The 15,112-nt window shown below is 45.0% G+C and overlaps 1 protein-coding gene across 1 annotated transcript in view; it reads left to right on the top strand.

Moving 5' to 3' along the window:
- coro2ba (coronin 2Ba) overlaps window positions 1–15,112 on the top strand; it is a 34,700-nt gene that overhangs the window by 15,339 nt on the left and 4,249 nt on the right. Inside the window, exons 2-8 of the mRNA XM_088992074.1 lie at window positions 6,940–7,140; window positions 10,028–10,144; window positions 10,801–10,950; window positions 11,650–11,814; window positions 12,319–12,435; window positions 12,532–12,636; window positions 13,982–14,078. Of these exons, the coding sequence (XP_088848200.1) occupies window positions 6,940–7,140; window positions 10,028–10,144; window positions 10,801–10,950; window positions 11,650–11,814; window positions 12,319–12,435; window positions 12,532–12,636; window positions 13,982–14,078 (952 nt within the window). The remainder of the gene's footprint in view (window positions 1–6,939; window positions 7,141–10,027; window positions 10,145–10,800; window positions 10,951–11,649; window positions 11,815–12,318; window positions 12,436–12,531; window positions 12,637–13,981; window positions 14,079–15,112) is intronic.

The raw sequence follows: 15,112 nt of genomic DNA, 5'->3' as shown, positions 1-15,112 counted from the left end.
AAGAGGAATGTAGGGGTGGGAGTTATATTGAGCAGTCGAATAATTCAGAGGTGGAAGGAAGGCTTGGTACCAGTAGAGTGCTATACTCCAGCGATTAGTGCCAGTGGAAGGAGAAATTGGTGAATGAGAGAAGAGGTCGAGAAGGTACACGCTGTTGAATTGGACGTTCAGAAATAAAATCAGGGAACCAGGAAATCTCTGAGGCCTCCTTTGAAGAATAGATTGGATGTTTGAGATCCAAGCATGTAACAGCAGCTATGTGAATATATTTATGCAGTGTCATTGAGAAACACTGATGTCCGGATCAGTGTTGCGGGAGAGAGGAAGAGGTTTTCAAACCTTGTATATGTGTGATGTTTGCCTATGTACCGGTAGTTCTGTTTCTGTGGGAGCATACATAGATCATGCAAACCTCTGTGAGAAGACAGATGCATCATTTCAATTCCGTATACAAGTGACCAATGAATGAGTCCTTGTTAAGAGAGCTAAAAGCAGATCAGTTTCTAATTTCCCTCTCCTCAGTCAAATTCCGTGCTGTTACACTTAATGTGTTATCCAGCTGCTTGTCTGGACCTGATTTCTGAACTGGTGTCCTCGATTTGGATATGAAAAACGGGATAACAGCCTTTAGGAAACTGATTTATGTGAGGTCAGATGTTAAACTTGCATTCATTTTCACTTTAGCAGACGGGTCATTCACTGTCTGCAAATGTCTGTTTCAAGTCATCGCAAAATACCAGCCAACGATTGATGCCATTTCGGTATGACTTGAAACACACATGAAACAATTGGATTGATTGCATCTGTCTCCAAACCATTAAAAAATACAATTATGAATTTGTGATGTTCACCAACATAACACAATATATTTTCAGTCAGTGCCTGAAGTTGTATGCTAACCAAGGATTTCTATCAGTTCCTCTGACGGTGTTAAATATTAACCATCCAGTCTCATAATGATTGCACATTTCTCACCACTTGGTGTGACTTTCATCAGACATACTCTCTCTCTCTCTTGGCAGTCCATCGAAGTCGAAGATGACGTCGCTTCCATTGCTTTGTGGGGTATTGGACAGTGGTTATCGGCGCTGGCGTCGATGCCACTGTAGGTGACTATGAAGCCCGATTCTGGAGCCACACATCCTGTCACATTCAGGACATGTGAGGCCAGGACCGGGCTGGCGAGGCGGTACTGAAGCAGCACAGAGGTGTCTTTGCTCGCGCCGCACGATCCTCCTCTGGGTGCGTTTGTTTTCAAGTTGTGTCACCCCTTTGTGGCATAAGGAACGCCACAGTGGCCTGTTAGCTGCAGCAGACTCCAGATCGCTGGGCTTGATGTTGCATTTCTTTAGAGTCTGTTTAAGCTGGTCTTTGTATCGCAGCTTAGGACCACCAGGCTTCCTATTCACTGACAGGAGTTGTCCATAAAGCACCTGCCGAGGCAAGCGGCAGCTAGGCATCCGGATGACATGTCCAACCCACCGGAGTTGCCTCTTTGCCAGTATAGCCTCGATACTGGTGGAGGCGGTGCGTTGAAGGATGTCGGTGTGTGGGACACGATCCTGCCAGGTGATGCCAAGGATTCGTTGGAGGCACCTGATGTGGAATGCATCAAGGCGTCTCACATGGCGTCGATAGATGGTCCAGGCTTCTGCGCCATATAGCAGCGTGGACACACACACTGCGTGGTAGACTGCGACTTTTGTTGGAGTTCTTAAGTGGTTGTTTTCGAACACACGAGTACGCAATCTGCCAAAAGCTTTGGAGGCTTGATGGATGCGGGCCTGGACGTCGTCGTCAATTAGACAGGAGGGTGTTAGAATGCTGCCGAGGTAGCTGAATTGTTGGACAACCTTGAGGGGTGTGCCACTGAGGGTGAACGCTGGGGTAGGAGAACTCTCTTTTGCCATGACCTCCGTTTTGGTTACATTGATCACGAGACCGAGTGATCGGTAGACGGAGGACATGGTATCAAGGGCATGTTGCATGGCAGCTGGGCTGTGGGCCAACAGAGCACAATCATCTGTATACTGCAGCTCGTGGATGTCGCTGATCAGGGTCTTGGTCTTGGCCTGCAGGCGTCTGATGTTGAACAGGCTACCATCCAGGCAGAATTGGATTTGTACGCCGCCACCTTCCTGGATGGACTTATGGAAGAGGAGCGTAGCTGCCATCAGGAACAGGTTGAATATAGCACGGGCCAGTACACAGCCCTGCTTCACCCCGACTTCCACAGGGAACGGGGAAGATTGCTGGCCACCAACAAGTACAGTTGCTTGCATGCCGCTGTGGAACTGTTTTAGGATGCCGAGAAATTTGGAGGGAACGCCAAATTTCTGCAGTATGGTCCAGAGAATGTCACGGTTAACTGTGTCAAATGCCTTTGTAAGGTCGATGAAGGTGATATAGAGGTCCTTGTTTTGTTCCTTGCATTTCTCCTGAACTTGCCGCGCAGCGAAGATCATGTCCAGAGTGCTTCGATCCTTCCTGAAACCGCATTGTGTCTCTGGGAGGATGTCTTCGGTAATGTGTGATGTAAGACGGAACAGCATTACTTTTGCAAGAATCTTGCCAGCAACAGAAAGTAGGGAGATGCCAGGGCTGTTGCCACAGACTGACTTGTCCCCCTTCCTTTTATAAATGGTAACAATGTTGCTGTCTTTCCATTCCTGAGGAAGTGTCCCGTTTTGCCAGATGTTGCAGATGAGGTGGTAAAGCTGCCGTGTCAGGAGGTAACCGCCGCTCTTGAAAACCTCAGCTGGAAGTACATCAGGGCCAGGGCTTTTGTTGTTTTTAAGGCTCCGGATTGCAGAGAGGACCTCTGTGAACTGAGGAGGTTCATCAAGGGAGGGAACTGATGGAAGCTCTGGGAGGGAGTCAAGGACAGATGTGTCTGAAGGGTTTACTTGGTTGAGCAGGGAGTCAAAGTGCTCTGCCCAGCGCTCAAGTATTAGCTGTTTGTCCTTCAGTAGTACAGAACCGTCTGCAGATTTAACTGGGACAATGTGTTGTCTTCATGGGCCGTGCAGGGATTTTACAGCATCATAGAAGGCGTGGGTGTTGTTGTTGTCTGCATGCCTCTGGATTTCTTGGGCCTTGCTGAGCCACCACTTGTTCTCCATCATCCTCAGCTCTTTCTGTGTTTCACCACGGATGGCCTTGTAGTGAGAGAGGAGAAGTGGAGAATGAGGGTTGGAGAGAAGTGTGGTATGGGCTTTGCGCTTGGCTTCCAGAAGCTCCTGTATGGCAGCTGAGCTGTTATCGAACCAGTCTTGATGACGTTTCTGAGTGAAGCCGATGGTCTCAGAGGCAGCTTGATGAATTGTTGTCCTCAATTTTTTCCACCTGCTTTCAATATCAAGGTCACCGTTACTGGTGTCCTTGTCCAGGCTGGCAAGTCCCTCTGCCAGCTTGTTGCGGTAGCTGGCTGCACACTCTGGGGACTCCAGGGCCCTGGTGTTAAGATGCCTTTGGGGTTTCTGTTTCTTGTGAGGAGGTCGAATTCTCAGCTTGAGCCTGGACTTGATCAGTCGATGATCAGTCCAGCATTCAGCCCCACGCATGGCCCGTGTGATGCAGACGTCATTTTGGTCTCGTTGCCTTGTGATGATGTAGTCCAGTAAGTGCCAATGTTTGGACCTGGGGTGCATCCATGATGTGATGTATTTCTTTTTCAGTTGAAAGATGGTGTTAGTTACAATCAACTGATGCTCAGAGCACAGAGTGAGGAGTCGGAGGCCATTGGTGTTTATTTTCCCCGTCCCGTGTCTTCCGATTACTTGTTTCCAGAGCCTGGCATCAGTACCTACTCGGGCATTGAAGTCACCGATCAGAACAAGTTTATCAGTGTCACGGTTTGCGAGGTGGTGATGGCGGGTTCGGATCCCAAAAAGCAGGCAGGAGGTTGCAGGAGGTTGTTTGACAAATTGTATTAAAATAAAGTCAGCAGGAACAAAATGTAAAACATCAACAAAATGATCTGAATGGAAAAAATACAAAGTAGCAAAAGAAGACCAAGTGTAAAAGCCCGCCAAGGTTAAACAAACACGTACACAATGCATGCAGCAAACAATCAGCAAACAAACAATGAATCGGCACCGGATGATTGTGCCAGGTGTCCTTTTAAGTGTCATTGATTATAACGACCAGCACCTGCGAGGCTGCCGGCAGGGCTGACATTCGCTACCCGCTGGTCGCCAATCTGACCGGGACGACCAGCACCTGTGCAGGTGCAGGCGGGGCCGACAGCGCCCCCCGTTGGTCGCCAACCAGATCATGACAGTACCCCCCCCCTTCAAGGCGCTGCTTCCAGAAGTCCCAACAGTCTCCCAAAAGGTCCACTCGCCAGGGAACGGTCGGTGGAGAGGGCAACCGCTGCCTCTCCAGCATACGACGGGCGGCGGCCTGATGGGAACGGGACTCGGCCTGGGGTGGACGAAGATGCGGCACGGATCGTCGTGGGCGTGAGTGCGATCCCTCTCGCACGTTCACGCGACGGCGCGTGGCTCTGCGTGGACGTCGAACTGCCAGGCGCAGAATGGCACCCCGTACGGCCGTATGGGAACAGGTCTCGGCCGGACGCCGACGTGGGCGTGAACTGCCCGGCTCCGGGGGAACGAGACCAGTCCAGAGCCGCTCCGGGATCCAGCGGTGAGTGGGGTCTCGGACTGACGTTGACGCGGACGTTGCACGGCTCGTCGTGGCTGAGACTCAATTCGTCATGCACGACGACAGCGTGGCTGGACGTGGGCGTGCAATGCCAGTCACCCAGTTTCACCCTGGACGGCCACCTGGAAGGAGGTCTCGGCCGGACGTTTACGTGGACGTTGCGGCTCGTCGAGTGACACAATTCAAACTCGACGAGGCTTGCGCTAACGTGGACGTAGCATTGCCAGGCACAGGGTGGAAATGAGACGGGTCCGATGTACCTGCGGGATCCGATGGTAGGCCGATTCATTCTGTCACGGTTTGCGAGGTGGTGATGGCGGGTTCGGATCCCAAAAAGCAGGCAGGAGGGAGCAGGAGGTTGTTTGACAAATTTTATTAAAATAAAGTCAGCAGGAACAAAATGTAAAACATCAACAAAATGATCTGAATGGAAAAAATACAAAGTAGCAAAAGAAGACCAAGTGTAAAAGCCCGCCAAGGTTAAACAAACACGTACACAATGCATGCAGCAAACAATCAGCAAACAAACAATGAATCGGCACCGGATGATCGTGCCAGGTGTCCTTTTAAGTGTCATTGATTATAACGACCAGCACCTGCGAGGCTGCCGGCAGGGCTGACGTCGCTACCCGCTGGTCGCCAATCTGATCGGGACGACCAGCACCTGTGCAGGTGCAGGCGGGGCCGACAGCGCCCCCCGTTGGTCGCCAACCAGATCATGACAATCAGAGGCAGGGATTTTGGATATGGTAGCATCCAGGGACTCGTAGAAGGCATCTTTGGTGTTATCGTCAGCATCCAACGTGGGAGCATAGGCGCTGATTAAAGTTGCGAAGCGACCTTTTACCAGGGGAATACGCCAGGTCATAAGCCGTTCACTGATGCCTTGGGGGGACTCAGGGATGTTACTGAGTAAGCTGCTTTTCACAGCAAAGCCAACTCCATGGAGTCTTCGCTCATTCTCTGGGAGACCCTTCCAGAAGAAGGTGTAGCCCTCACCAACTTCTGTGAGTGAATCCTCGCCTGAGAACCGAGTCTCACTGAGTGCGCCAATATCGATGTTGTACCTCCTGAGCTCATGTGCGATGAGGGCAGTTCGTCTTTGAGGTCTCTCCATCCCGTCTCGAGCATCGAGGAGGGTGCGAACATTCCAGGAAGCCAGGTTCATAGTCATGGGTTTGATTATATTTCGTTTTCGACCGCAGAGGGGGGATGCCTTGGTGGCTGCGGTGGGCCACCCAGGTGTGGTGGAACAAGCAATGTTTAGGTCACCTTTTCTAGACCCTTCCCCTATAAGGGGTGAGCAGTGCGGACCCTGAATAGGGCTGCTCAGACGCACAGGATGCTGCCGAAGGATAATGTTGCTCCATCCCATCTTCGCAACGACCATCAATCCTGTACCGCCCCTGTGTAGGAATCAAGCTAGAAGCTTCCAGTCACATCCATGACCTGCCCCCGTCACTTTATCCTATCGCCAGTGGACTTATATGGTGGAAGCTGGAACCTGCGCTACTAGTGGATTTAGTGTGAGGGACGGGGCACGCAATTCCTTCCCCCACATACTTGGCCGCACCCGCTGTATTCCAGTGGCAAGAGTGAGGACTCAAGACGACCTTCAGGTGAGTGCGGTTGCAAGGGGCTGCCGGTGGTCCGATCAGTTGGACTCCGCCTAGGCCTACCCCCGGGTGCGGATTTGGAATCACTCTTTGTCTGGCCTCTACCCTCTGACCTGTTCGGCTTGGGTGACCCTGCCAGGAGTACAAGACTCCAGCCGACATAGCTCTCGGGGTCATGGAGACGCGCAAAGTGCCTCACCACGATAAGGTGGTGATCCCAGTCGAGGCACCATCAGACATACACAGATGAGACATCCCACCCACTCAAAAATGATCCTTGAGAAAAAAAAGTGAAGCGTTCTCTTAGTGTGATAAATTATTGAAAGTGTGCCCATCAGGGACAATATAGCGGTTGGCTTCCGAGATGACATCAGAAGTGTTGTAGCGGGGAGCTCAGGCTGTATGTTGGGGTTTCTGCACACACACCTGTGTGTGGTCCACTGGGTATCTTCAACTTCCTCAAAATGTCTGTGGATTTGTTTATGGGTATGGCAGCACAAATATTCAGGTCTGCTCAATTGCCAATTGTGAAACAATCTGAATTAACTTTGCTCACTGTTAAAATGTTGACATTGTTATTCTTGAAAACATGTAGTTTATAAAATACATTTCACAGCGTATGTGTTGAACGTCCACTCTGTCCTTTTGACGTCAGATGTCATGGCGCCTGTCCTACCGAAGCTCCAAGTTTCGAAATGTCTATGGGAAAGTAGGAAGTCGGGAGCACTGCTACGATGGAATCCCCATTACCAAGAATGTCCACGACAACCACTTCTGTGCTGTCAACTCAAAGTTCCTGGCTGTGGTCACTGAGAGTGCTGGTGGGGGCTCATTTATCATCATTCCTGTTTCCCAGGTAACGTTGTTGAAGTCGGATGCCACATGTGAAATGCATTATTCAAGAATAGTTTTCTGTAATGACTCTGGGCATTGCAAAAATAAAAAAAGAAACATATATTATCATTTTGAAATGAAAAAAAAAATCTATATTTGTATAAAGATAGACAGTTAACAACCGCATTTTTAAAATCTGAATTTGAGTATCTATTTGGCAATCTCTTCTTTAGGCCTTTTTCATCCTGATAAAAATCAAAATAGTAACTCTAACACTTACAGAAACAAAGTAATGGCAGCCACTGTGTGGGAATGTGTGGATAATTGTTTCTCGCAGTGGAGAAAACCAGATGTACAGTAATTCAAGTTATGCGGTCCTTCTTTTCAACAGCTCCAAATTTAACTCAAGTCTTGCGCCAAGTCCACTAGTCGCCGAGTGACGTTTCGCTTGTGCATTGAGATCAGTACCACATTGTGTTGGTCCATACAGTAGGATGTGTGTTAAATATATTTGTCCAAAATAAATGGGGCACGACAATTATCTCCTGTGATAGTCACAGTGTATGTGAATGAGCCATTTAAGTTATTTCCAAACCTCACAAGGATTTCATGGGCGATGACATTTAGATCAAGGCTTTGTCTGCCACTCCAGCCTTTATGTGTTTTTAAACCCCATATACCTTTTATTCGACAGACTTTGGTTATGCTGGTTCAAACATAATGTAACATTGACCACCGACTCGTGCTCTTCTCACCAATTCATTCCAGACAAAAGACTAACATACAAATTGGCTCATGACATGAGCATTTCCTGGCCCGTTCTTCTGATGAGTTGATGAGCTCATTAATCCGGTTACTGAGTCAAACTGAAGATAATGTCTAGTCTGACAATGGGCAGCTATTTACTCTACATGCAGACACAAAGTATTTTGGAGCTCAACTGCAGCTGAAAAAAGTAGTCAAGGCTGAGGTTGCGATACTAATGCCATGCACAAAAGTGCATCACATCCATTTGAGAGTCATTCGTTAGCTGTCCCTGAAGTGTCGCTTGATACAGTCATGAGAATGGTAGCAGCAAGAAAGTCACCCTAAGGCTGTTTTCGTAAAATGCATCCTGTATAGAACCATAGTGATAAAATTGGGTGATACAAAGGTTGCGATTCTCAGAATTTAATTCGCCAAAATGTGTTGGTCCAGAAAATACACATAGCTTACAGTCATGCATCTCCCTTCTTCCCTTTCTGATGTCGACACCAAGGTTACATGTCCTTGAATGAGGCTGACATATAATGATGACAGCCAGTGTGACAACCACACAGCTGCCTCTCAGACAGAGCCAGCAGCAGGAGGAACGCTGATACTGCTGGCACCAACTGGCACACAGGAGAACCCACAATGTTGTTGTCTTTGTGATTTGTAATTACTGCACGTGCTTTTTGTGTATGTCAGGGACGTGCCATGAACTAAAAAATACAATTTCACCCAACAAGCAGACAGTATATGCGCCTATTGTCTTTATTCAGAGACAACCAGCTTTGATCCTTATCCACACTTAAGAGCAACACCGTGTCTTTGTCAATCTGATAAAATACTGCAGGAGAATAGCAATTAACATCCAGGAGTATGACTCAGTATAATCATTTTAGTTTAATGAGAAGTGGCTGTCCATGTGGGAGAATATGGCAGAGCATAATCTGAAAAGATTTGCAAATTATTGTAAAAATATGAAACTGTTACACGCACACACACATACACACACACACACGCACAGTGCCGAATTTAGTACTATATCGTCGGCAAATAATAGAATGCAATTACCAATGCTAGAAGCAAGCAAAATGACATTGAAAAAGACTTGCAGACTTCCTTCAAGTGACAAAGTAAGCGAATTGCATTAGTTGATTGATGTCTTGGTCATGTACGTCACTACGTGGGTATATTTAGTGTACATGATGTGAGGAATTAAGTTTGAAAACGTTGTCTTCTTCGGGTATGCGTAGTTGAAAGATGGCAGCAAAACAATGGCAGCCACTGCAGTGGAGGTGAGCCCTATACAATGCAATTAGCAATTACCTAACATGCAATTACATTTAAAAGATCTATATGTTGATATGCTAGAGCATGTTTTTTGCACAATATTTAATTTAATACCGGGGTTTAGAAACAATGATCATTATTATTGTTTTTCTACACATTATCCCTTTTTATACTTGTACATTGCTACAGAAATTATGATTCCAATACACGTTCACCCTATTTTATAGTGTGTTTGGGTGGTTCTCTTTGCTTCTCATAAAATTAAACGACATAAGTGAGGGTCCCAAATACACTTTCAGACACGGTGTTGCTTTAATCCTCAGAGTTCACAGAGGACATTGCATATACTAACACACACATTAACAAACGGAAGTCAGAGCCCTGATTTGACCGAATGCAATGTCACGTAATACAAATCCCTCTGGCATTAACAAAATGAGGTCAGTGGACTAAAGTGACTTTAAACATTTATGACATCACTTACATCATTCTTACTTTTTACTGTTTCATTATTATGGGCCAGTGCCCCATAGTGGATATAAGGTGTTATTGCAACCGTCAGGACACTACAGTACTGTATTCCATTTAGAGCAGTGGTTTAACCTGTGGGGAATTCCCCACAGGTTAAGAACCGCTGATTTAGAGTGCTTCATCTAAATAAGTCAAAATATGCCTTGGAAAGATTTGAGTTTCTTTGGACCAGCATCTTCTAAACTTCTTTAAGACATTAAGCGTTGCATCTGTGCATATAATGTTTTTGCCATGTAATCATTTGTTCAATCATTCATCATGAGATCACATTAGTGATGGTATGTATTTTACTAATTCATGTTTGAACATGAGAAAAGCATGAATATTTCACTCTCTTGCAGTCAGGCCGTCTCGACACTCACTATCCGAAGGTCTGCGGCCACCATGGCAATGTACTCGACATCAAGTGGAACCCCTTCTTTGAAAACGTCATAGCATCATGCTCAGAGGACAGCTCGGCAAGTGACCCTCGCCATTATTATTCCATTCTCTTTAGCAGATAGTTATTGAGCATGTTTAATTTGAACTCAACTCAAGACTTCCTCTTTATCTTTGAAGGAAATAAATCCCAGATATTGAAGTCGTGCAAATGCTGTATGTGGAACACAATCCTTCCTGTCCCTCACCGCCATCCGTACTTGATTTAGTGGTACTTGAAAGGATTAAGTGTCTACTGGTTCAGTTCTTTGTCTTTCAAATGGTTATATCTCTTCAAAGGAATACAAAAAAAAAACTGACTACTAGTTGCTTAGAATCGGGCCTCTGATTGTTCCTGCCTATGGCTCATTTCAGTTTTACATTTTGAGCTGTATTTAATTCTGGATCTATATTTTTGCATTAATCGATCATTATCACGTCACGCTGAAGGAACAATGTCTCATCTGCTGTATAGTAAATCCCATTCAGGCCATCATAGTCCTTCCATCCTAAACTGTAATCCAGTTTTATCTGAAAGCAAAGGACTTCTGCCTATCGGCCACGGACGGGATCTGGTTAGATTGTAACAAAAGCCATCAAACAAAATGAGGCCTTTCCTCACGGATAGTAATTCATGTACACTTCTCGGTTTCTGTTTTTACATCTCATAATGCATTTTGACATGCCAATGTGACAGGTGCGAGTATGGGAGATCCCAGACGGCGGCCTGAGGCGTAATATGACAGAGGCTGCGCTGGAGCTATACGGTCACAGCAGACGGGTGGGTCTGATCGAGTGGCATCCCACCAGCAACGGCATCCTATTCAGTGCTGGCTATGATTATAAGGTATTACATCACTTCATCGTTGCTATGAGTGGCTGGCAACATGAAATAAATTAGTCCCAGATATTGTACTGTATATGGAACACAATCCTTCATAGCCCCGAATTCCCATCTTCTGAGCCTCGCATTTGACCACAAATAAAAACATTTCTTTATGGTGCTGCATAAGAGAAAAAAGTAAACAAAGCAACATAAAAGCAACAGTTTAATATTTGCAAGTTTAAAACAAAACATATTTGATTCCAAGGCACGATAACACAGTAAACTTTCAATGTTCATTTTAGTAGAGACTAATATATCAGCAAACTATTGCTGAATTGACAATATGCTCCAGTAAATAGGCATTTGAAAATCGTTACTGTGAGGCTAAAGTTCTTTCCGCCCTCTCCTCTAATTTTGTCTGTGTCATTGGCAAAGCTGGTTTGCAAGTACTTTTCCACCACACTAATGAAAAACAGGGTTGGTAAATCACATTGCACATGGTGAGATAATCAATTTACATATACTGTACTTCCACAACTGTCAAATAAACTGCCTGGTAATTTTGTTTGGATGACACAATTCTGGTTCAGCCCAGTGAGTCAATCAACATCCGCATCTGCGTAGGTGCATGTAACAATACGGTTTGTAACCGTTTTTGCACGTTCAAACCTTATGTTTAGCTAATCAGAATCATCACTCACTCATCCCTTTTTTTGTCAGGTCCTGATCTGGAATTTGGAGATCGGGGAACCAATAAAAATGATTGACTGCCATACAGACGTCATCCTTAGCATGTCCTTCAACACAGACGGCAGTTTGCTGGCCACTAGCTGTAAAGACAAGAAGCTGCGAGTCATTGAACCTCGCTCTGGCAGAGTCCTTCAGGTGGGTTGGCTGGAAGGGGAGTATTCTTTTACGAACACTCCACTGTGCTTGAATTTAAAATGGCATCAGGAAATGTGGATTACATGTCATCATGTGCACGTTAAAACAGTTATAAATAGGAAATTATGTACTGTAAAATTGATGAATGAAGTGTGGTGTTCAGGCATTCAAGCTTGAAGCCGTCATATGTACTCCTTAAAGTTGACCTGTTCACTGATCCAGTCACTGATAATAAATATTCAAAGTGGTAAATACTCATGAACACCGTCAGGGATGGCCAAATGGGAGCGCCATAACGAATTGACATCTTGAGTCAGGTGTGTCTTAACCTCTATGGCAGAGGCCTGAGACGACTCACCGAACCCTTAGGGTTCAATTGAACCTAGGTTACGAAACACAGGTATTGAACCTATTTTCATGAAAATGATGGGCAGGACTTTCCGTTGAAGCTCTTCTAGTTAGAGAATCCCGATACTCCACTCAGTCTTTGTGCTCCTCCCCTAGCAAGCCAGCTACAAGAACCACCGGGTAAACCGAGTGGTTTTCCTGGGGAACCTCAAGCGGCTGCTCACTACAGGCGTCTCTCGTTGGAACACACGTCAGATTGCTCTTTGGGATCAGGTCTGTTCAACCTCCATCTGGCTGTTTCTGAGTGGGCGGAGCAAATGTGTGTACGTGTGCCTGTCTTTGTAGCAAGATGTATTCTTCCTTCCCCAGGAGGATTTGTCCATGCCATTGGTAGAAGAGGACATAGATGGTCTCTCGGGATTGTTGTTTCCTTTCTACGACTCTGACACTCACATGTTGTACCTGGCAGGCAAGGTGAACAATGCCTCCATCTGTTTCACACTTGAAGATAGTTTTTGTTTGTCATATTTACTGTACAGAAGAAATAGTATTTTGGTAGCTCAAATAATGTGCAGTGGAATTCATATAGTCAACTTTACCAGAGGCAACCCAGTGTTACGGTGATTAGCGCGTCGACCTCTCCGGGCGGCGGTACTCGGCTCAATTCCAGTAACAGCCTCCCTGTGTGAAGTTCGCATGTTCTCCCTGGACTTGTTTTGTCCAGGTCTTTATTTGTTCTAAAAACACGCAAGGCAGACTGATTGAATGCCTCAAATTTTCCCATGGTGTAAGTTTCAGTGCAGATAGTTGTTCGTCTCTGTGTGACCTGCGATTGGCTGGCAAACCAGTTCAGGGTGTGCTCCACCTATGGCCCAGCTGGGATAGGTGTCAGCACACCCGTGACCCTAGTGAGGATAAAGTGTATGGAGAATGACTGAATGAATGAATGACTGACTGAATAGAAATAGAAAAATAGAAAAAATAATGAACAGAAATAGAAAACCTTTCATGAATTTCCCCACCCGCTACAAGACTCATACTGGAAAAGGTCAGAGTACCAATACTCAACTCAACTGTATTTATAAAGCACTTTCAAAATAATGTTTAAAAAATACTAATAAAACCCCACCTCATTCATTCATTCATTCAAGCATTCATTCTCCATACCGCTTTGTCCTCACGAGGGTCACAAGGGTGCTGACGCCTATTCCAGCAGTCTTTGGGCCGTAGGGGAAGGACACCTGAACCATTTCTATCAATTTCCTTTTCTTTACCCCAGGCAATTTCAGTCATGGTTATCGTCAGCTAGGAGCAGGGGTGCATTTAAAGTGTAACAGTACGCGTGAACACTGTAACAAATATTGCGCTCCGGTTGAAGGTGTCATGCTGCTTTTTTAGATAAGGCCAGTTTCAATACGACTTCAGGTCAGCTGCCACAAAAATCTCTTCTGGGGCCAACTTCAAAATAAAAGTAAGGTATTGTAGTTTTAAATCTTGCACAGACACCCATTTTTGATAAAACGACATTAACATTGCAATTCAGTAATACATATTTTGTCACAATAAAAAGTCAGAACGAACAAAAAAGGTACCTGGTCACGCTGCATGAAGCTGTGACCCAATGCGGTGATTTCTTTCACTTCAATAACTTTTGATAAGGAGGAAGGAAAGGAATGAAATATGGAAAATGATCAACAGTATTAAGAGAGTGGCTGGATATCTCTGTTTTATTCTTCGGATCACACTTAAAATGTCATCATTTTGATCCAAAATGTTAATCCAAGCGCACACGTTTTATCAGATGATAATGTTTTACTAGGGAGATGGCAACATCCGTTACTTTGAGATCACTACAGAGAAACCATTCATCCAGTACCTAATGGAGTTCCGTTCCCCGGTCCCCCAGAAAGGATTAGGTAAGTGATATAGCTGATTTATAATTATCGGGGTTCCCACTATTAATCGTCCTTAGTTATCAGTGAAAGTTTCTCAAATCAATAACAGTCCTTAAAAATTAACCAGTTGTGTTCATTTCATTTGTGTATGTCAGAGGTGTCAAAATTAAGGCCCGTGGGCCACATTTCGCCAACCACATCGTTTTATTCGCCCCGCAAAAGCAAATTAAGCATGCCAAGTGCCATGATGCAAATAAGTATACCACAACATCAGTTTTTATTCTTCACTTCAGATTTGTTAGCTAGTTATTCATAAGTTTGTTGTGCATTCTTGGTGTAATATGTGGACGAGATGAACCATTCTAATGGTATCTCCAAATTCATAATGGCCCTCGAGAGGAAACAGTTACTACAATAGGGCCCGCGGCAAAAAATGACTGACATCCTTGACCTCGATGGAAGAAGAGTTGGACCCCCTTGGTGTATGCCATTCTCCTCACCCTTCCAATTAATAAATAGTCTTGCCGGAAAATTCACCTGGCGCCCTTCCCCTAACCCCGCTGTCAGGCTACATGCCTTCCTGGTTCCCAATATGATTTTCCCATAGTCTTCAATGAGTTCCAATGATGATCACATGATCACTTCGGGTAATTTCGTGACTATTTGACATCCAGTATGAGAAATAAAAAGTTAGATGATTTCCCCTGCAAATAACTTTGCTGCTGTGAAATGTTTGTCTTGTACAGCAACAGAATTTGAAAAGAATATAAGAATAAGAAGAATAAGAAGAAGAAGAACAGAATAAGAAGAATTAGAAGAAGAAGCAGAAGAACAATATGAATGAGAATAAGAATAAGAATAAAAAGAATAGAATAAGAAGAACAAGAATAAGAATAAGAATAAAAAGAATAGAATAAGAAGAATAAGAAGAAGAATAAGAATAAGAACAATATAAATGAGAATAAGAATAAGAATAAGAATAAGAATAAGAATAAGAATAAGAATAAGAATAAGAATAAAAAGAATAGAATAAGAAGAATAAGAACAACAAGAAC

Source organism: Hippocampus bargibanti, linkage group LG03 (genome assembly GCF_051943395.1).
Source record: "Hippocampus bargibanti isolate YZ-2025 linkage group LG03, ASM5194339v1, whole genome shotgun sequence".
In the NCBI taxonomy this organism is placed as follows: Eukaryota; Metazoa; Chordata; class Actinopteri; order Syngnathiformes; family Syngnathidae; genus Hippocampus; species Hippocampus bargibanti.
Note: the sequence above shows the minus strand (reverse complement) of the source record. Positions and strands in the feature narration are given on the sequence as shown.